This window comes from Mytilus galloprovincialis, chromosome 4, assembly GCF_965363235.1.
Source record: "Mytilus galloprovincialis chromosome 4, xbMytGall1.hap1.1, whole genome shotgun sequence".
Lineage (NCBI taxonomy): Eukaryota > Metazoa > Mollusca > Bivalvia > Mytilida > Mytilidae > Mytilus > Mytilus galloprovincialis.
The window spans coordinates 40,557,978-40,580,617 of record NC_134841.1 but is presented as its reverse complement, the minus strand read 5'-3'; the positions used below and the strand labels follow the sequence as shown (position 1 = coordinate 40,580,617).

The window sequence follows — 22,640 nt, the reverse complement described above, 5'->3', positions numbered from 1 at the left end:
TGTATGGATCGTGCAAGGTTTTTTTATAATTACTAATTCAAAAGTAATTGATAAATACTTGGTTAAAATTCCATGGGTTCTGGCAATAATTTTAGAATCGTTTGACAAATATATTATTTTTGGATGTAATTTATGGTTTTTGTGGGTTGCTGTCTCATAAACTATACTCCCATTTCCAGAAAATTTTCTTACTTATGTTTTACTTTCTTTGTTATAGCTAGAGATGCTGAGTTCATTGAAAAGTCCAAAAGAAATAGCCAAAATAATAGACATTGATTGGGCAGGATCAGACAGACCTGTTATAGCTACAAATGATGGTTGTGTTATAGTGTTTGACATCTTACTTAAATTGTCTCATTGTAAGATAGAAGATCTGGAACTTCCAGGTATACAATTTGGCAATAAAAAAAAGTTGAGGCAGATATTCATTAAACTTGTAATGATCTGAAATGTCTTTCAAATTTAAGCAGTAAGCAAACGCTTGTTACCAGTATTACTATACATGTATTAGTATGATGAAAATTTAGAGAGTAATTCTCTTTTTGTCTCAAGAATCTATTTTCAAAGATGATCAAATTCCAATAATGCTTGATCATCAATAACTATTAATTTAAGATTTTAAATACTCTCAGAAATTTAATTTGATTGTATTTATCTTGATTGATGATTCAGAACAATTTAATGGCACGGAATAGATCACATCTAAAATACAGTGCCATAAACATTTTTAAATGCCATGATTTCATTGTATACTGTAATAACACTGTCATTTTGAGAGAATATTTGAATTTAATCTGGATTAACAAATCTGATTTTGTTGACAAGTATACACATAACCTTAATTACGCTTTTCAAAAAACTTAACTAATAAATTCAAAAGAAACTGTTATAACCTGAAGAACCATTTAAACTGGGTGTCACTTAATTATTACTTTCATTTTCAGATAACCTGTTTTCACCCCACATCCTACCTTCCAAAGGAGCACTGTTGATGAAGTATTTTCTCCATCACCAACCTTGGAGTGATAAATACACATTTAAATTAGAGGCTGGAGGTCTTAGAGAGGAAGATGCTAAACTTGTAGAGGATATAAACAGACAGTTTAGTTTAATAGATAGGTATATATAAATTTTTTTTCACATATGGTACATTTCACTTGTTACGTGCTGTTTGTCAATGTCAAGCATGTTAGGATTATTGCATTGTTAAATTGTGTTCAAAGACAAATAAAATAAATCACGTTATTATATTGAGATGTACATGTCTGTTTGTCAGGGATCATCTGACCTTGATCTCATTTTCATGTTCAGACTTAACTTTATATCACACCTATAGTAAAGCAAATCATGATCAGACTTAACTTACAGTGACTTGACTGATAGTGTTGCTATCCAACAATTGCAATTCATTCAAAATTTTGACCAAATTGCAATTTGTTTTATTAAACCAAATTGTTCAACTGGTCAGAAATTTGAACAAATTGTTCAGTCAAAATGTGAAAGTGCAAGGTGATAAAATAAATCATACTTACAATCCTATAAGACTTTAACTCCACTGTGTTGATGTTATTTTTAAATTAGTTTATCAATCTGTATAGGTATATATAGCTATTACCATACTAAAGGTGAACTGTTTTATTTGTAATTGCTATAAAAATGTCCAAACTAAGCTTTTATATAGTTTTTCTTTCAAAATGTATTCTATATTCATAAGAATCACACAGTATATGAATAAAAACATCATATTCAGTAAAATAATTTGTAAAATTGCAATATATTTGTAGGAAGGGGAGATAATCTTTTTTGGTTTCAAAAAGTCTTTATTCAAAAGAATAGTATTTTAGGTTATTTTCCCAAGGAAACTTATCAAAAGCATATTGTTATTTCACATATAGTTTACTGAATATATGATGTATTATTTTAAATGATATATGATTCTTATAAATATAAAATCCTTTTCAAAAGAAAAACTATATAAAAGCTTAGTTTGGACATTTTTATAGCAATTCAAAATAAAATAGTTGACCTTTAGTATGGTAATGGCTATAATATAACATATATGATATAATATATCAATACAGTGGAGTTAAAGGCTTATAGGATTGTAAGTATATTTTATTTTATCACCTTGCACTTTCACATTTTGACTGAACAATTTGTTCAAATTTTTGACCAGCTGAACAATTTGGATTAATAAAACAAATTGCAATTTGGTCAAAATTTTGAATGAGTTGCAATTGGTATAATTATATTATATCATATATGTTATATTATAGCCATTACCATACTAAAGGTCAACTATTTTATTTTGAATTGCTATAAAAATGTCCAAACTAAGCTTTTATATAGTTTTTCTTTCGAAAAGGATTTTATATTTATAAGAATCATATATCATTTAAAATAATACATCACATATTCAGTAAACTATATGTGAAATAACAATATGCTATTGATAAGTTTCCTTTGGGAAATAACCTAAAATACTATTCTTTTGAATAAAGACTTTTTGAAACCAAAAAAGATTATCTCCCCTTCCTACAAATATATTGCAATTTTACAAATTATTTTACTGAATATGATGTTTTTATTCATATACTGTGTGATTCTTATGAATATAGAATACATTTTGAAAGAAAAACTATATAAAAGCTTAGTTTGGACATTTTTATAGCAATTACAAATAAAACAGTTCACCTTTAGTATGGTAATAGCTGTATATAACTATACAGATTGATAAACTAATTTAAAAATAACATCAACACAGTGGAGTTAAAGTCTTATAGGATTGTAAGTATGATTTATTTTATCACCTTGCACTTTCACATTTTGACTGAACAATTTGTTCAAATTTCTGACCAGTTGAACAATTTGGTTTAATAAAACAAATTGCAATTTGGTCAAAATTTTGAATGAATTGCAATTGTTGGATAGCAACACTATCAGTCAAGTCACTGTAATATCACACCTGTAGTAAAGCAAATCATGATCAGACTTAACTTTATATCACACCCATAGTAAAGCAAATCATGATTAGTTTACTGATTATTGGTGGGTTTTTTTCAATTTTCTTCAACATGGGAAATGCCACTAAAATTTATTTTTTTTGTTTCAGAGATTTGGCTGATTATTTACCAGTGTGTAAATTTGGTGTAGCAGAGAGATGTCTTCTTGTAGCAAGGTGTGTAGAAGATTATTTTCACATGTTTGGAAAATATTTGAAATACAACTTTTTCACCCTTATAAACCTTTAATGTTTTCCTTTTTCAGTCAATTATATATGTATTATTCCTCAAGTATTTACAATTTACAAGTAGTATAATTTAGAAGTTTTCCCCAGACCAGTCAAGTCACATTTTATCAGGAGAAATCTTGTCAATTTAAATTTTCTGTACTATTAGTGGGCTGATGGCCTGTGCCCATAGGTCAAAGTATAGCCTTCAACAATGAGTGAAACCCATAGTGCATAGTCAGCTATAAAAGGCCTCGAAATAACAAATGTAAAACAATTTACAAGAAAATTAACAGCCAGATTTGTGTAAAAAACAATGAATGAAATAAATATGATAGCAACAAACAACTACCACTGAATTACGGGCACCCGTCCACTAAAACTGTTCATCAGTTTTCCAACTTTAATTTTGCAATCTCCTTTGAAACTTCTCACTCCCAAATTTCCTTTAGGGGATCTTATAATTATATATTGTTATTTTACAACTAAATAGGTTGTTTGGTGATGAGTCAGATGTTTTATTCTGGACAGTTGCTATGAACTATCTTTGTAAAGAGAAGATTTCACCCATAAAGGTTTGTAGATAGTTTCATAGAGAAGGAATGTAGAGGGGGTAGGAGGGGTCCTGATCCCGAAATCCTGGCTTAAAAACATAAAATCCAGAGGTCCCGAATTTAAATAAATTCAAATCCTGACACCCTGAAATTCGAAAAAAGAATTCCTAGATCCCAAAAAGGCTCAATCCCAAAATCCAGATCTTAAAAACACCCAATCCCGGAGTCCTGATAAAGTTCCTACCCCCCCTCAATGTAGAAAGTATGCAAAGAAGAAAAATTACACCAATAAAACAGCTTTCTTTTGTTGATGTATAAAATATTATAGATTTTCCCTGATGAGCCCTTTATAAATCATTTGGGGGATTGTAAAATGCATAGATGCCAACCATTACGATTTTCCCGTAGTTTTTCCGATTTTGCGATAAAAACTACGCTATTACGATCAAAGTCGAATAGTTACGGATTCCCAATCATCGACGTTCAATATTGTAAAACGCGGATTTTTATCATTACTTTTCCGTCCTGGTCCAGTATTTAGGAAACGCCAATGTAATGCTTCCGGTTTCTCGGGAGTTATCAACCTATTGTTGGGTAACTAACTGACTTCCGAAGAGGCAAACTTGCATTTTATTAAGTAGCTTTCCCCCTTTCTCTACTTCTCCTTGACAAAACAAAAATGTTTGAGTCGAGAACATCTGAACAATCAATGAATGGAATACATACTACAGACAACATGTTAAATGACAAATTTTAGTGTACATCACTTTGCAACCACTCGTCAGTAATTTTTATTGGTAAATGCACGTTTATGAATGATTACTGAAAACTTTTCAAAAATACGGAAAATTTGATAGTTTGTTACTGATTGTGTCAAAAGGGGGTTGGCATCTATGAAAATGGTGAAAAAAGTTGGAACTATATTACAGAAAACATGGGGAAGAAAATCTAAAAATATCACAAATATTTCACATAGGATATGCACATAATGCACAATTCAGTTAAAAGTATTTAGCAAGGTAACAATATATATATATCTTTATTCTCATAAACCAAAGTACAATGGTACAGAGACATATACAAATAAATTAACATAGTATAAATTTTAAATACAAATGTAAAATAGAGACATAAAGTGATTAGACAGGGTTGCTACTATTCATTAGACCTTGAAATTTTAAAATATTTGGTCTGTTTATAAAATGATGCTTTAGTAGCAGTTGTCTACTATCGTCTATTGCCGAGCATTCTAAAATATAATGGAACTCGTCGCCAATGTCACCGGAATTGCACAAAGTACAAATACGATTTTCTCTCTGAATGTTTTGCCATCTACCAATTTCGATAGGAATTTTTGTGTTCAACGTTCTAAATCTACAAAAAGAAGCAATATTTTTATCATCTAAAATATCAAAGTAGGTTTCGAAATTTATACTATTTTTGAATAATTTATAATTTAGAGCTTTTGGAGAATTCTGTACAGTAGCATACCATGTCTGTCTGAACTGGTCAGTTAATCTTAATTTAACAGTATCATACAACCAGTTTTTACTTATAAAATATTTAGTGTTCCATATATTTGATAGCCCACAATTATCAAGCACAGATTTTACATTCGTACACCAAGCTATATTTCCATTATAACTACCAGTAGCAAGATTGTATAAAATAACAGGAAGTTTCTTATTTTCCCCAGTTACAAGCTTTTCCCAAGAATTAACCGTATGTAATTTAATAAAAACATCCAGTGGGAATCGGCCAAGTTCCCCATATATCATATAATCAGGCGTTGATTTTTTAAGATTAAGCAGTAATTTACAAAATTTTAGATGAACACGTTCTATAACAGAGTTGTTACCTATTCCCCAGACTTCACACCCGTATAATAATATAGGCTTAACTACTTTGTCAAATAATTCTAGTTGACATTTAATATTCAAATTATGTAATCTCCCCTTTTTTAGAATATCCACATAGTCTTGTTGCTTTATCAGCCTGTGCCTTTTTTGCTTTTGTGAAACTTCCTGTTCTAGAAAATAATACACCAAGATATGTAAATTCTTCTACAATATCTAACTCAATATTAGCATATTTAAAACTAACATTTTGTAGTGGTCTACCTTTAGAAAAAATTACTATTTTGCTTTTAGGGACATTGACTTTTAATTTCCATGTATCACAATATTCTTTTAAAGCGTCTAATTGTTTTTGTAGATCTGCTTGTGTTTCTGACATAAGTACAGTGTCGTCTGCGTACAATACAACAAACAGTTTTAAATACATACTTAGTTCGTTCTCTATTTGATCTGATAAAGATTTCAAACCATTTATATTTTTGTTCTGAAAAAAGCTTTCTAAATCATTTAAATAAATAGAAAAAAGGATGGGAGATAACTTTTCTCCCTGTCTTACTCCTACATTACATGGAAAGTAGTCTGAATATTCCCCATCTCTAAAAATTCGTGATTTCACATTTTTATACATATTAAATATAGTGTTATACATCTTCCCATTCACTTTGTGTAAAATGAGTTTTGACCAAAGACCAGATCTCCAAACTGTATCGAAAGCTTTAGCAAAATAAATAAAAGCACAAAAAAGTTTTTTCTTTTTTTGTCTCAGTAATTCAAATAAAATATGCAGAGTAAATATACTGTCTATAGTGGAATAGCCCTTTCTGAAACCAAACTGGTTTTCATTTAACAACAAATATTCTTCCAAAAAGTTACTCAGTCTTAAATTCAAAATTGACGTAAAAAGTTTAACCATACAGCTTAATATAGTTATTGGTCTGTAGTTTTGTGGATCTGACTGGTCACCTTTGTTTTTATAAAAAGGTATAACATTACCAACAAGCCAAAGTTCAGGCACTTTTCCAGTATCAAATACAATATTGAACAGTTGTACATAGATTGGCATGAAAATCTGAGTGCTGCTCTTAATATATTCATTAATGACGAAGTCATCGCCACAAGCTTTGCCATTCTTAAGATTTTTGATGCATTTAAAAATTTCATTTTCCGTAATAGGACTGTTTAATAGTGAATTAAGTTCGTTATTCTCATCTATAATAATTTCTTCACCAGCGTCAGGATCTGACGAATTTAAATTTTTGAAAAATTCAAAAAGTATATCAACAGGAATATTATTCCTTTTTTTTTTTTATACGAGTTCAATATCTTCCAAAATTCTTTAGAATTACTATTTTTTAAAACATTCATCTTTTTTCTCATGGCTTTTTTATGCTTGTTAATAGAAATGTTCATTTGCCTCTTATATTCACGTTCTGTATTCTTCATCTCCTCTCTTTTTAAACATGTTTAATTGTATTTATATCTTCTTTTTGATATTCGAAAGCACCGCCTTTTTTCCCAACATATTTGGTCAAACCAAGGTTTAATAACTTTTTTTCGACATTTCTTTTCATGTCGTTTATAAGTAAAAGATCCAAACACCTTTTCGGCTGAATCCAGCATTAAACCATTTACAGATTCAACTATTTTATTAATATTTTCTTGAGCCAGTATACTGGTATTCAGCATAGCTAAATCAGTATTTAATTGATCGATTTTATTTCTATCGATATTTCTCAAAAATTCGGCTTCTTTTTCACAATCCCATTTTTTGAAGCCTTTTCTTTTATGACATGCCAAATCGTTTATTAAAATGTCATCGCATTCAACGATGTTATCGATCGAGTTGAAGACTAGCTTACAGTTCAGAGGCGAATGAACATCGGAAAAAAGAGCAGAAAAATCAAGTACAGACATATTTACAACACATGATAACAAATTGTATGTACAAATAAAATAGTCAACCACACTAGACTGACGACAAGTAAATAAACCTTCTTTATCGCCATCCACCCTTCCGTTTAAAATAAACAGATTGTTATTTCTGCACATTTCTAAAAGTAGATTTCCAAAGTGGTTTTTTGTCTTGTCGCAACTATTTCTAATACGTAGCATATGAAACTTGTGTAAATTGTTTGGAAAATCAATATTAAAATTATCTGATGTGTCATGATTGGTATTTGTTATTTCATAGAAGTCTAAATTGGCAGCAGTTCTGCTATTAAAATCACCAGTAAGCAAAATAGACTCATGGTTGGCTGAAAATTTTAGAAATTCTTGTTCAATTATATTTATTGAATCTGGTATCTTATAAGTAGAATTTTCGGGTGGTATGTAAACTGTACCAATCATAACATCTTGTTCTGTTTTTAAATAATTGGCTGAAATTTTAACCCAAAAAACTAAATTACTCTCGGATTCTATTGTTTGCACATAATTTTCTAATTCATTTTTTATCCAAATGCAATACCACCTGATTTGATTTTTGATTTAGTTTTTCTATTTTTCAATTTAAAAGTATAACCTGGTATATCAACATTATCAAAATCATCAGTTTTTGTTTCTGTCAAGCAGATAAAGTCATAACATTTAATGAGTTCTATAAATTCGGGATATTGCATTCTGTTCATAATCCCACAACAATTGAGCGACAATATATTTAAGTCTAATGAACTGTTAACTTTTTTAGAATCTCCATTGGAATCCTAACTGTATGGGTTAGGAGTCGAAGATATGCGTCGGCGTCGTTTCCGGTCTTGATGGTGGTCCGGTGTACGCATTTGAGATGTGAGACTGTCAGTGGGTTCAATTTCCGAAATTTGGTCGTTGTACATTTCACCATCCACATACAGAATGTCTCTTACTAACTTAACAGTGTGTCCTTCTTCGCGTTTCTGTTTCATAAATGGGTATAGGCTTTTGCGTGCTTGTTCAATTATGTCAGGAAACTGTTGATTTACACCAAACGGTTTTCCTTTAAGCCTGTACGTATTTGAAAGCGATCGTGCCAGATCTTTGTAACATAGAAATCTTGCCACAATCGGTCTAGGGCGTCGGCGTCTACCTGGTTTGGCACCATATCCAAATCTGTGGACATTGCCGAATTCTATCCTGTGTGTTACATATAGAAATTGCTGTATGAAATCTCTAATAACTTCTTCAGTGTTTTCTCCTTCGGTTTCCGTCAAACCAGTAAACACCAAGTTATTCTTCATTGATCTGCATTGAAGGTCAATAACGGTGCTCTGTAGATTTTCATTTTTATGCAGTTAAGCTGCATTATGCGAGCACCCTAGATTTGTGTTCTACCCGATAAATGCTGAAATACTTGCCATTGTTATTATCTAGCTCGCTACTATGTTATATATAACTAATTGAACACTTTTTTAATACTTTTTTATTCTGGATTACAAAAAATATGACCAGAAAAACCTTAAATGATCGTCGATTTATCCAAAAGTTTTGAAGTTACACATAGGAAGTAGTGCTTATTAAGAATCCTTGTGTAGTTCATTATGAATTGTGCTTTTAGCTAAGATGTCAAGGAACAATTGTATGAAATATTTAATCGCCGAAAATCTCTTAAGACAAGTAGTTTAGATTTCCCAAATGGCAAAAGTCGTAGGGATATTGTTTGTCATCAATACGTAGTACAATTACGTCAGTAGTCTATTATATAATAAGTTCAACTGTTCATGCTGTTGGCGGCAATTTCAAATTAGAAAAAAGAAATTTTCGTAGCTTTTCAATTTGGAGGCAGGTGTGCAAATTAGCGGTGGTCCGAGGTCCGCGACCTTCCACTTTTGCAAGCGGAATTTCGACTAGGATAGTTTGTTTTCTAGCTACGCCCGACGTAGTTGCCTTCCACTTGAAAGAAAATAAGAAATTACTTTGCAAACCTTCCCGGCCATGCAAATCACCAAATTCTCCAATTAAACGAGCTAAAAACTTATTTTTATCATTATTATTCATGACAGCGATGTTCATTTTGTTCAACCGCTAGCTTTATACAGAAAATCGCCGACAAATATTGTATAAATTCGAGTAAAATTGTATCTGATTGACAAAAACAACATTGTAAACATCTTACAATGGCGGCCGTGAAGACAAAATTTTACAATATCGGATCCGATTCCGGAAGCGGATAAGGATAATTCCGGGTTTGGCGATCAATTACAAAATAAATCAAAGCAGGTGAAAAAATAAATCTATGCATGGTAAATGAATATAAACACTAGAATTGTAAACCAAAAGATATATGTAAAAGAAAGAAAAAGCAGAAAAATATTTTATACAGAAACTCAAAATTACTTTTTGACAAATTTTAATTTAAAAATCCAATACAAAGTGACAGCTGGGAACAGTATATCTAACAATATACATGTTCATGGTCACAGTTTAAATTTTCTTTATCAGTGATAAATGATGATAATTCATGTGAGATGCTTTTAAAGTGTAACATATTACTGCAATTTCGAAGGGTTATTTGTTTTTCTCAATTTTGAAGGGTCAATTAAAGTAGCTGAAAGTTTCTTTATTTTCACAAATAATGCAACTATATTATGCATACCTAAATGTAAGTAAATCATATGATATATAGGTGGCATTCTTTGGGCCACTCTACCCCTCCTGTTTGATAACTTGGAAACGGTCGAGCTACCCACGCCTAAACCATATGAGGGGCAGATCCAGGATTTTAGGTTAGGAGGGGCACAAACTTAAATTTTCGCCGAGCAGAACGAGGCTAAAAAGAATTTGAGGTAAAATTATCGGAATATTCTTTATTAAGCTGAGAACAACCCATGCTTTGCAAATTTAAGGAGGGTGCAAGCCCGCAACACCCCCCCCCCCCCCTGAATCCGCCCCTGCATATATTCAAGTATAGGACAATATAATAAATAAAATGAAATATAGGGGGAGTCCCTGGAGTTACCCCACCCCCTCCTGTTTGAGAACTTGAAAACGGTCGAGATCCACACCCCTTAACCATATATATTCATGTTTGTGACAATATGAAAAATCAAATGAAATATAGGAAGAGTCACTGGGGTCACCCCACCCTTCCTGTTTTAGAATTTAAAAATGGTCCAGATCCCCACCCCTAAACCATATATATTCATGTATGGGACAATATAACAAATCCTAACCCCCCTCATATATGCATTGCTTTTGAAACCTTGATAACATAAAAATTATTTGCCTTTTAAAATAAATAAATCATTAGATAAACATGAATGTACTATATATGAATGTTTAATGTTGAGGCAACATTGCCAGTTTTCATAATTACGGTTGCCTTGGTTTTTGGTTAACTGCCTTCAGCGCTTACAGCGCTTTGATTTTGTTTTGCGTTATTCACGACTGTTTTAATTTCATTTCTCAGCTCCAAAGTGTTATCTGCAAGGTCATTTGCTACTTTACTAATGGATGATTTAACCGATCTTACATCTTTAACGTTGTTTTGGTGATTTACCTTGAAATCGTCCATGAAGTCGCTAATTCCCTGTAGGTTATTATTAGCATCAGTTTGAATTTTTTTCATATTTTTAACTTCTTTATTTAGTTCAGTGTGATCATGTTTTAATTGGGACATTTTTCCATCGTTGCTATCACATTTACTTTTAAAATTTTTAATTTGACATTCAGCTTCTGCAACTTTTGAGTTCATTTCTGTGAATTTTGATAATAAATTTGTCAAAGTTCTGTTCATTTGATTAACTTGTGACATTCCCTTTTCGATAGTTGTAAGTCTCTCATTCATACCTAGCATTAATTGATAGACATTTTCTAAAGTTACACTTTGTTCGGGTTGCCCGTATAGAACATCTCTGCTGGTATTTAACATTTGGGAGGTATTGACATTTTCTTCGTTCATTTTTATCCACTCGTATAGAGCCTGAAGTAGTTACCATAATAATCAGTAATGTAATTACCCCAAGAAAAGTTCATCCTCTAAACTTTCATTACAAGAATATAATTTAACAACCAAAGGGCATTTATATCTTCTGGTTTATTTTAATTTAAAATTGAATGAATTGACTTATCTCCCTTTACATATGTCAAAATAGATCAATCTTGTCTCTTTTCAATGGCAAAAGTAGCAAACTTTTCAAGAGAATTTTTCTCAAAATAGACAAAATTTAAATGAAAATCATTGGAAATATTTTATTTTATTAAAGAGATTTCATTGGTATAGAAAGAAAAATGCAGATAAGAAGATTTCATAGCTAATTTCCAATTTTTACAAGATTTTTTTTATTTGAAAACTAAATAAAATAATTCCTAATATGTTTCATTAGGCCAATTAAAATTAATTGATAGATTTTCATCCCCGCCCGCCCCTCTGAAATCTTCCCACCCCGATTTTTTTTATTTTTGAAAAAATTATGATTTCCGGATTTTGTTCATTTCCGTTACCGGTAACCGTCGATAATTTCGCTTCATGTAAAACTTCCTGTTTTAAAATACGGTTTTCGTATTTTTCAGAGTATTCTTACTAAAATCATTAAGTCGATATATTCTAATCTATGATGACAACATCATTTACCGAGAAAAGAGATTGATTACGAGAAGGGCATGAAATATTCGGGTTACGAGTAATATGCTGTGTCCAAAAACGCAAATCGCCGTATGTCACAAATGACACAAATGTTTGTGAATAAAACACCTTGGATTTATTTTATTTATACAACAAGTGTGGACACAGATGAGTGTGGATAGTATGTTTGGATGTTTGACAGTGTTTTATGATAAATGTAGTTCTATGATTTTCCTATATGTGTTATTAACTGTGTTGCACGATGACAACCAACCGGAGCATTAGGAGTATTGTTTATTTTATATTTAGTTTAGTTTTTATGTTCAAGACAGGCATGGAAGAGACACTAATTGCATTAGTTACCAAATGATTATGATAGAATATGTTCCACATCTTTGATTTTGGATACATTTTATAGCTAGGAGAGCAACACATAATAGGTTCAATTTTTCGTGATTTTTTTAAATTGGGAGATGATATCTGAGAACATGATATAAGGAGCCTGTAATTCAGTGGTTGTCGTTTGTTTATGTGTTACATATTCGTTTTTCTTTATTTTTTGTACATAAATAAGCCTGTTATTTTTCTCCTTTGAATTGTTTCACATTGTCATTTCGAGACCTTTTATAGCTGACTATGCTGCAATAGCTTTGCTCATTGTTGAAGGTTGTGCGGCGACCTGTAATTGTTAATTTCTATGTCATTTTGGTCTGTTGTGGAGAATTGTCTCATTGGCAATCATATCACATCTTTTTTTATATGTATTTGCTAACTATTTGTATGGTTCTATTTATATATACTGAGTGCCAATGAAAACGCAACACTTGGTTTTTCAAAAATAAAATTTATATTAGAAATCATAATCTTTCAAAATGAATTGTTCTTGAAAATTAACAATTCTAACAATAGATCGATATCAAACAAAAATGTTTCATTGTCATCTTTCGGGCGCAATAGATAAACGAAACATCCAATGTCGAATCATCAAATCACAGTCCTAACAAAAAATGTTACAACCCCGTTGTGCAGCGCAATCTCGACAGCGCCGTGGAATTGATCATCCCGGACGTTTAATGTGATCTCGAGGAATGTTATTCCACTTGTCCTGTAAAGCAAACTCAAGCTGACTTTATGATATTGGTGGTGGTTTTCATCGTCTAAACCATGTCAAATCTGATGCAAAATTTGCTCTATCAGACCTAAATCTGGCGAAACGCACGACTTTTGGCCAAGGCGGGTGCCAAACGTCTATGTAACCACTACTGACGATTTTTGGTACATAATGAATGATTTTTGGTACATAATGAATGAATTCGATGTTTACACCAGACGGCCGTTTAGATGTCGGCTGTGGTCCTCTTTAACTGTTGAATTTCTGCGCAAATGGTGCTTTACTGAAATTGCTCCATAGGATCTACCGTGACCACCATTGAACTCACGTGACCCTTGGACATCCATCAGAGTTGATATCGGATATGTTAAAGAACAAATGTGAGCGTTTCTTGCTTTTTGAACCCCGGGATGTGGCTTATCATTAACTGATCCATTTTTGTTGAATTTGTGGATGATTTGGGTTATTGTATGCTGTGAAAGGCTTCATTGGATCATGCCCGAAACTGCATGTCGCTGGTTGTCAGAAAGTCCTGGCATTTACTCAGATGTTTATTGCAGTTTCCTTACAATAAGGGCGGGAAAATTCATGACATTAGCCAAGCTTTAAATGACAAAATCGTGAAAATGGTGCATACGTTGAAAAGCGGTGAACTCGGTTTATGTCCGTTCAATATAACCTTTACTTCGCATTTGTTCCAAAAATCACCCAACTGTAAAGTTGTCGACAATTGTCTTTAAAGTCATTTTCAACCAACTTTACAAAGTTCTAATATAAAATAAATAAAAATTATCAGACTTTTTTGAAAAACAAAAGTGTTGCGTTTTCATTGGCACTCAGTATATCTTTGTGGTGGCTTGTTATTTATACAATGACTTTGTGTCAAGAAATTTGAACTGTGAATGAAACCCAAAAGCGTAAGAATCGTGGAACCCATTTGACTGGAATAAAGAAATTGACACAAGCATGAACTTTTTACATTGGTGACGGTATATTGAGTTCAGAAAATTGACAAACATACGCATTTTTTATTTAATAATTTATAGCAAGCTCTTAGATTTAGATTTAGCCATGCCTTTCGTTTTTTGTAGAAAAACAGCAAACATCCTCTGTCACAATACCCACGATAGAGTCATTAAACAACTTTATGTTTTACATTGTAATTATATTTGCATCTTGCATACTAAGGACCAACCCTATTATTTCAACACTGTTTAAGTTTTCATTTTATTCTGTACTTATCGTACTCGTGTTGCATACCAATGCATTTGCTTCATTTTATTAGGACAACAAAACATTGCTTAGAAAGCAAAATACATTTGATGGAGGTAGTCCAACTGAAGAGAGCATTTCTCCTTATTTCTGCTGTTTACTATAAAATAGGTATCTAAAGCGGCAATTACATGAATAACAGTGATTGCCAATCAGAGATATATATTTACGAATTTGAAAAAGCGGCACCAGCATATGGAGTATATGTGTCTCAATTGATACGTTACTCTAGAGCTAGCTCAAAGTACGTTGATTTGTTGAACGAGGAATACTGCTTTCTCAAAAGTTGATAAGACAGGGCTATGAATCAATCAAATTAAAGTCATCACTCAAGCAATTTTATGGTCGCCATCATGAGCTGATTGGCCATTATGACAAAAGTGTGTCAGAAATCATATCTCAGTGATATTCTTCCTCAGTCATAATAACCTTCCATCATTACCGAACTGAACAAAGAAATAACATGACGGGAGCCGTATACGGTGCAGGAAATGCTTACCCTTCCGGAGCACCTGATTTCACTCCTGGTTTTTAGTGGAGTACGTGTTGTTTCCTACTTATTATTTATAACTGTTGATGTAAATGTCTTTTGGTTTTATGAGTCTTTGGTTACTCCTTGGTTTTGATTGTTACTGTCTTATACAAGACACCTTATGGATGTATTTACATGATATATAAGCTTATTATTACACTTGCATATATGAATAAACCGTGACCAGAAGGTTTCATATGAAATAAAATTTAAAAAATAAAATCCTCCCACCCGCCCCATTTTTTTCAAAAATTTGGATGAAAATCTACTAATTAATTTTAGTTGGCCTTATCAGGATTTTTTTTTAGCTATTATTGTGAAGACAAAAACAGGAAAAGGATGACAAAGGTATTCTAGAATTATAAACTTTATATCACCTGGATTTCGATTGCTTTCTTATTGAAAATGGAAGTATCTTAGTTTTACTTGAAACGTAATTAAAAAATAATATTCCATGTTTCAGGAGGATAATCAAGCCAGCTCTGGTGATAGATTTGTTCCACAGACACCAGCATATAAAGAAACAAATGACCTTGTTGTCCTAGACAACCCTGAGGAACAGGAGAAGAAATTCCAAGAAAAACAGTTGTATGGATGTCATCCATTAGAGAGTTACTTCGACACTATTTGTGATAATCTCAGTTACAAGGTATAGCAAAAGTTAAATACATTTTGTGTTATTCATATAAATAAAAATTGTTACTTTTATAACCAAAATCATTTATAAATAGAAAGTTTAAAATATCTAGTCATGTTTGCGGTGTTAAAAGTAAAGTAACATTAATATTTTTACACACTATTTCTCTTCTTACTTTTCTTCTTCTTATCTGTCATTTATCAGATTCTTGCTTAGATGAGCATTTGTGAGTATAAATGGAAAGTACCGTCAGAAAGCTTATTCATCCTCCAACTGAACAAATCATTAAAACCATTACATGCTTATTGTAAATTCAAAAATTATTGCAAGCTTTTTATAAATGTGAATAATGTGGCTGGTTGAATATGGCAATAATAGGAACATGCATTTAGAATTAGATACATATATTTATATGCCCATTTTCCTTCAATGGCAATTATCAATCTGACATTATTGTCCATCTCCAAAAATCGCAATAATAATTATATGCAATAATTTCTGAATTTACAGCATTCGAGAGAAAAAACAAAAACATTAAAATCTATAGATGTAGTTTTGTTAACATGAAAAAAAAGATATCTTAACTAGAGTATTATTATTGTCAATTTGGTTAAAATGTATGTGATGTATGTTATAACATGAAATGCTTTATATTATGATATAATTTAATTTTTGTGATGTAACGCGTCTTCTGATTGGCTGACGTTATTTTGTTATGAGCCCATAGACATAATTTAGTCATGTGACCATGACGTCATCAACGTTTTTTCATGGTTTTCTATGGTTTAAAATGGAATTTAGAATTAAATTATAAAAGAAATGACTAATATTTTTTCTGTCTATTCGTAATAACATAAAAAATACAGTGTGCACCACATTTTTTATGTTATATCGAATAGACAGAAAAAATATTACAGTCATTCCTTAAATAAAAGTCTGACTACATCAAAGAATGTAAATTTTCCATTTTCAGAAATACCAGCTAGATAGAGTTGCTCTACATGACAGTAAACGTGCAACCTATGACCACACAAAGAAATGTGCTGAAAATTATGTCATGCTAGGACAAACAGACAGAGCTGTGCAGTTATTTTTGGAAACAGAACCTGACAATAATATCTATTACACAGATTGTTTAAGGTAATTTTCAACACCCTGTCCCTTTCTTTACTGTAAAGAATAGGGGGGAAATTGCTCGACAACAGCATCTGTCTTGTTGGCATATTAAATACTAATTTTGAAAAAATAATGTGGTTTTCCTGTATCTTTCAAGAATCCAATCACAGAGGAGTAATTTCGATAAGGGCCATAATGGCCTCAATTATAAAGTTCAATGCTACAAGATAAAAAAATGTTTTAAGTTGACTTGAAGACATGTGAGAAAGATTTATAGAACAGTTTCTGTCATAGTTTTATTCTAAAGCGTTGATTTTTACATCCCAGTTAGGTAAAAAAAGGGATTTTGGTGAAATTTGACAAAATCGGCAGGATTTCAGCCAAATTTAACATCAGGAAACAAAGAGCGCAGCAGTCGACAACCTAAATATTCAAGTTAGACATGTAAAATGTCATTACAAACATTATTGACGAAGATCTTTTTTGTCGACAGATGCTCTGTATGTTTCCTGTCCAAATATTCAACAGAAATTGACCCATTTTCATTGTTTTTTTCGTGGAAAATCAAAATGAGTACTATTTGTGACGTCATGAATAAAACGCAGGAACATAAATCTACAACAAAAAGACTTATTTCCTATCTAGTCTCTGTATTAGCTATTAGTCATTGTGATATTGGTCAATAAATCCCAATTTGAAATTTAGGCTAAAAAGGGGGCCATTTTAGGGCCTTATCGAACCTACTCCTTTTTACAGAAAAACTTTTGCCAAAAGACAGTTTAGTAATTTTAAGATTAACTCAATAGGAATAATGACTTTATTTTAAACTCAAGAAATTTGGATTATCAAGACTTAAATTGGTTTATGTAATTGAGCATCAAATTTATACTTGTTTTCAGAGCCTGTTTAGTAGCCAGTATAAGATTTTCTGGAGCTTCACAGAGTACTATAAAATTAGTAGCTACTAATCTGATTGCTAATGGAAAATTGACAGGTAAGAAATTACTATAAATGTGTAATAAGGTGTCCTATCAGTACAATACAATAGCACAATCAAGTGAATTATTGTAAAATTAGTGAAAGTTGAAGAAAAACTATGAAAAAAGGACAAACAGCATTCTACAAATGCTTAACATAGAATTAAAGATTCAGCAGCATGATCTAAAGATTTCAATGTCTGCTTATCAAATTACAATACATAACTTTATTGTTATGTGTACACATTCATGTAGATTTTCTGTAAAACCTTTGTTTTCTATGTAAACATTCTTTTAGATTTGATGTAAAACATTCTTTGTTATATGTACACTCATTTTAATTTGCTGTCAAGCATTTCTTGGTCTGTGTTAATATACATGTATACTCATTTTAATTTGCTGTCAAGCATTCCTTGGTCTGTGTTAATATACATGTATACTCATTTAGAAACACTGTTAAACAACGTGATGCAATAAGTGTAGCATTGTTGGTGTATTTCAATAAGTGTAGCATTGTTGGCATATTGCAATAATTGTAGCATTGTTGGCGTATTGCAATAACTGAAGCATTGTTGGCGTATTGCAATAAGTGTAGCATTGTTTGCGTATTGCAATAAGTGTAGCATTGTTGGCGTATTGCAATAAGTGTAGCATTGTTGGCGTAATGAAATAAGTGTAGCAATGTTGGTGTATTGCAATAATTCTTATTCTATACCATGTTGTTTCAGAGGGTGTGCAGCTGTTGTGTTTGATAAACAAAGGGTTAGATGCCTGTAGATATCTACAGACTTATAGTGAGTGGGATCTAGCTGTGTGGCTAGCTAAGGTATAGTACTTTTTATTTCCACTTACTAAATACTTGGTAAAGTGATTTTTGTTGAAAAACGTATATCAAGAAATAGCTAAATTGAATATAAGTTTTCAAGTTTAAACAAATTGCCCACAATTTTTAACGAAAAATTGATACATTTTTGAGAAAATTGTTAACATTCCTTAGTACTTCATTATTACCATTAAAATAAAAGGCATTTGCTGGGATCAAAAGATTAATTGTGTTTGAAATTGATTTCAGACAGTTTTATGCTATTTAGGTTGACTTATTTATGTGACTTGATAAATTATATGGGTTTGCTATGAATAAATAATGTTTGTTTAGAAAAATGTTTTACTATATAATTGTTATATTTTGTTTATTTTAATTACAGTCAACATTGAGCTACAGTGAGTTTGCAGAAGTGATGAAGAGATGGGTGGACCATTTATGTAGTCCACATGTCAATCAAAAGGTAGATAAACTGTAAATAAATAATTAGAATAGCGACTTTTGTATAAAATAGTATGCCCTGTGTTTTAAACATTGACATTTATTGTTTGAAACAGTAGACATGTATTTCAGATATGATTCATTTTAAATAGATCTAGATAGGGTCATTAGTATCAACTGTAAAACATGACTAAGAAAATATCAAAACTGACAAAAGAAGATATCTGGTTAAAATTTTTAAAATATAAAACCTAATTGATTTAATGTCATTAATGCATCAGTGACGTGAAGATCCCTAGTAAAAGAATTATATTATGAAACTGTTATTTTTATCCTTACATCATCTGTAACATAGTGTTGTTCATTTATTTTTCATTTCACCAAAATTTCACAGATGTTTGATAAATGTCAATGAGACAGCTCCCCAAATAACATTTTTAATTAGAATTGTTTTGAGCATATTGTTAAATAGTTCTTGTCATTTAAAAGATAAGGCTGACCAAATGCATTAAATGCAAAAAAAGTGTCTGCTTTGCATAACATTCTGAGAGTTATATCTATATTTTTAGAGTAAAGCTGTGTTAGTCCAGTTATCCCTGGGACAGTTCAGTAAGGTACTTGAGATGTTGTATGGTATGAGACAGTTTAACAGAGCTGGTTGTTTATATTTTCAGAGTAAAGCTGTATTAGTCCAGTTATCCTTGGGACAGTTCAGTAAGGTACTTGAAATGTTGTATGGTATGAGACAGTTTAACAGAGCTGCTTGTTTTGCTGAAGCCTGTACACAGTTTGGACTTCTAGATAAATCAGATGATACAGGTATATATCGTTACAGTAAAAATGATGGGACAATTTAATTAGAGAAAGTGTCTTTGATAACAGGTTTTCTTTTGTATTGTCCCAGGCACATGAAATGTAGTTTATGAGAATGTACCAAATATATATTTACAACATGTAAATTGTTGGTGTGCTGTCCCAAGTTATGATTTAAATCAAATTCCTTAATTTGCAAAACATTTAAAAAATAAAAACACTCTATAAAGTTGATTGTGGATGAAATGATTTAAAAGACACATGACTGCTGATTCAATAAAGATTTCAGGAGTCTAGATTTGTCAAATGATTATACTGGCAAATAAAGATAAAATCTTACAGCAATGCTTATATGCATGAATGTATTTTAAAGGAAAAAAAATGTTATTGAATAAAATGCAACATTTTTTATTATATAAAATTGATAATTTAAATGTTTGTGTCATCCAATGTGTGAGGTCTTGTTCTTCAAACTTTTTAAGTCAAATTTCATTTATTAAGAATGAAAAATGAAAACTCAATGTTGAAAGCTCTTTTTCAAGAAGAACGAGACTTGGGAATAAAGTGCATAAAAAATGAAAGGAAATATTGGTAATGTTATGATTGAATTAAGTGCATAGAAAGGCATTTATATATTCTTAAATATATTTGTTGTCTTGTAGTGTCTTTGGTAGAAGCAGTATATCTGGAGTATGCTAGATTATTGTCCAATCTTGGATATAGAGAAGCTGCTGAACACTACTGTACAAAAGCTGGAGAAAAGGGGGAACAATTCTTAAAAGAAGTCAAGATTTTATTTACCTAATGCATTGAGATTGTTATTAACATAGAATTAGTTGTAAAATCATTGTTGTGGACCAATAGTTAAACCATACTTTGCGAAAGTGAGACACAGTGAAATTACGGTTGCTTTTATGACGGTTTTCTTTATTCCATTCAAGTTATGCTACAGAAATATGAATACATATTTAATGCTTTAATCGATGTATTCAATTTAAACATAGATACTAATATGTTACCAAAACAGCAAGTGAGATGTTTTAATTCGTGAAATTGTTGGTGCAATATTTGTTTTGGTTGTAAATATATTTTAAAGAATTATAAATTCTCCATGTTGAAATTATTTGTTGACTAATATAGATTTTAAATTATGTAGAAATTATTGATATTGTAATCCAATATATTTATTTATTGTTGAAATATACAATTGACTGAAACTTGTTTTTGGTTTTTTTTTTTGCATCCCCCTCCCCTAAGTGATGTTATAAGGGCTAACCTAAAAATCTTTTATACCTAAAGATTCTAGCTCTACACCAACATTCAATTTTTAGAGGGGCCTCGGTTGCCTAGTGGTCTAAGTATTTACTACTGTAATCATTGGCAGTCAACACTGGGGTTGTGAGTTTGAATCCAGCTCATGCAGGTGCACTTGCCTCCAATTTTCATTGGCTAGAATTTTCAGTTTTCCTATCGAAGGATGGTGGTTTGCTGGGCATTTGACTTCCTCCACCAATAAAAACTGGCCACTACGAAATAGACTAAATGCGGTGCTTAAAAGTGGCATTAAAACACCAAAAAATAAATTTCATAAAATCAATTTCTAGAACTTATTCCACGTGAACTGCCATTTGTTTTAAAGGGATCTTCACAACTTATATATGCATGGTTTTTTTTATTGAACAAAACACATTTTTTTTTATTGTGATTAATTTTTTACAAGTCACACTCTGAAAGTATCTGGTCAACTGTATGATACTGTTGAAAAACCTGTTGATAGTGCAGATATCCCATAAGGGGACATAAATATTTTGTGGAAATGATGACAATGAAAATAACACTTTTAAGGAAATACCTTCATCAGAAACAGTCCAAACATTTGAAAGCCATGGATGTACATATAATTACAAACATGTGTGTTATTTAAGTATTTAAAAAAAGATATTAAAATTCTATTTTAATTGATTCCCAGAGTGTCATTGTCTTTCATGATTGTACCAAGACTGTCAAGGAATATTATCCCAAATTCTGATAAACATTATCATATCAAATGGAACAAAGACATTCTGATTGCCTTAGCTTGAATCATAGCTAGAAGACAAGATTGTTTGTTTATTTTTATGAGCAAAGAGAGGCATTCATATGTTTTTGTTCATTTGACTCAACATACTAGTTCAAATTTACGAACTTTGATATTCAAATATACATCCTCATGCATGTGTTTCTTCCATACTCAGGTGAATGCAGAAAGGTGATATTCTGAGTCAGATGTATTTCATAACTTTGATAAAATAACTGGAATAGGTTTTTCACTACATTTTGATCCCCTGCATATCTCATCGCGTTATTATCTGTAATAGTTAAACTATGTGTTAAATCAGAGACATATAATAGAATTGTATTATACGTCTCTGGTTGAATATATTCATTGTGGGATTCATTGTTTGTCAGGCAGGGTTCACTTGACCCCTGTCTACTTACTGTTCAGTATCAATCACACGTTTATGTGATTAAATCTGTTTCTCAAATTCATTTGTTATACAGAATGATTGTAAAGTGTATATGGAATTAAAAAGGCTCTATATGACCTTGGCCTCATTTCAATGCTTTAATAATCAATGTTGAGATTTTGTGATTAAGTCTATTTCTCAAATACCAGCGGTATTATCAGCAAAAGGTCAACTAAATATGATTATAATGGAAAAAATGTCCATTTGACAGGGTTTGTCTGACCTTGACCCCGTTAA

The 22,640-nt window shown here is 31.3% G+C and overlaps 1 protein-coding gene across 1 annotated transcript in view; it reads left to right on the top strand.

Annotated features, from left to right (window-relative positions):
• LOC143072145 (WD repeat-containing protein 11-like) overlaps positions 1 to 21,113 on the top strand; it is a 52,632-nt gene extending 31,519 nt beyond the window's left edge. The window contains exons 19-29 of the mRNA XM_076246959.1: positions 218 to 386; positions 945 to 1,119; positions 3,113 to 3,178; positions 3,723 to 3,804; positions 15,553 to 15,738; positions 16,700 to 16,866; positions 17,742 to 17,836; positions 18,548 to 18,645; positions 19,025 to 19,105; positions 19,758 to 19,902; positions 20,559 to 21,113. Of these exons, the coding sequence (XP_076103074.1) occupies positions 218 to 386; positions 945 to 1,119; positions 3,113 to 3,178; positions 3,723 to 3,804; positions 15,553 to 15,738; positions 16,700 to 16,866; positions 17,742 to 17,836; positions 18,548 to 18,645; positions 19,025 to 19,105; positions 19,758 to 19,902; positions 20,559 to 20,701 (1,407 nt within the window). The 3' untranslated portion in view covers positions 20,702 to 21,113. The remainder of the gene's footprint in view (positions 1 to 217; positions 387 to 944; positions 1,120 to 3,112; positions 3,179 to 3,722; positions 3,805 to 15,552; positions 15,739 to 16,699; positions 16,867 to 17,741; positions 17,837 to 18,547; positions 18,646 to 19,024; positions 19,106 to 19,757; positions 19,903 to 20,558) is intronic.
• The last annotated feature ends 1,527 nt before the right edge of the window (positions 21,114 to 22,640 follow it).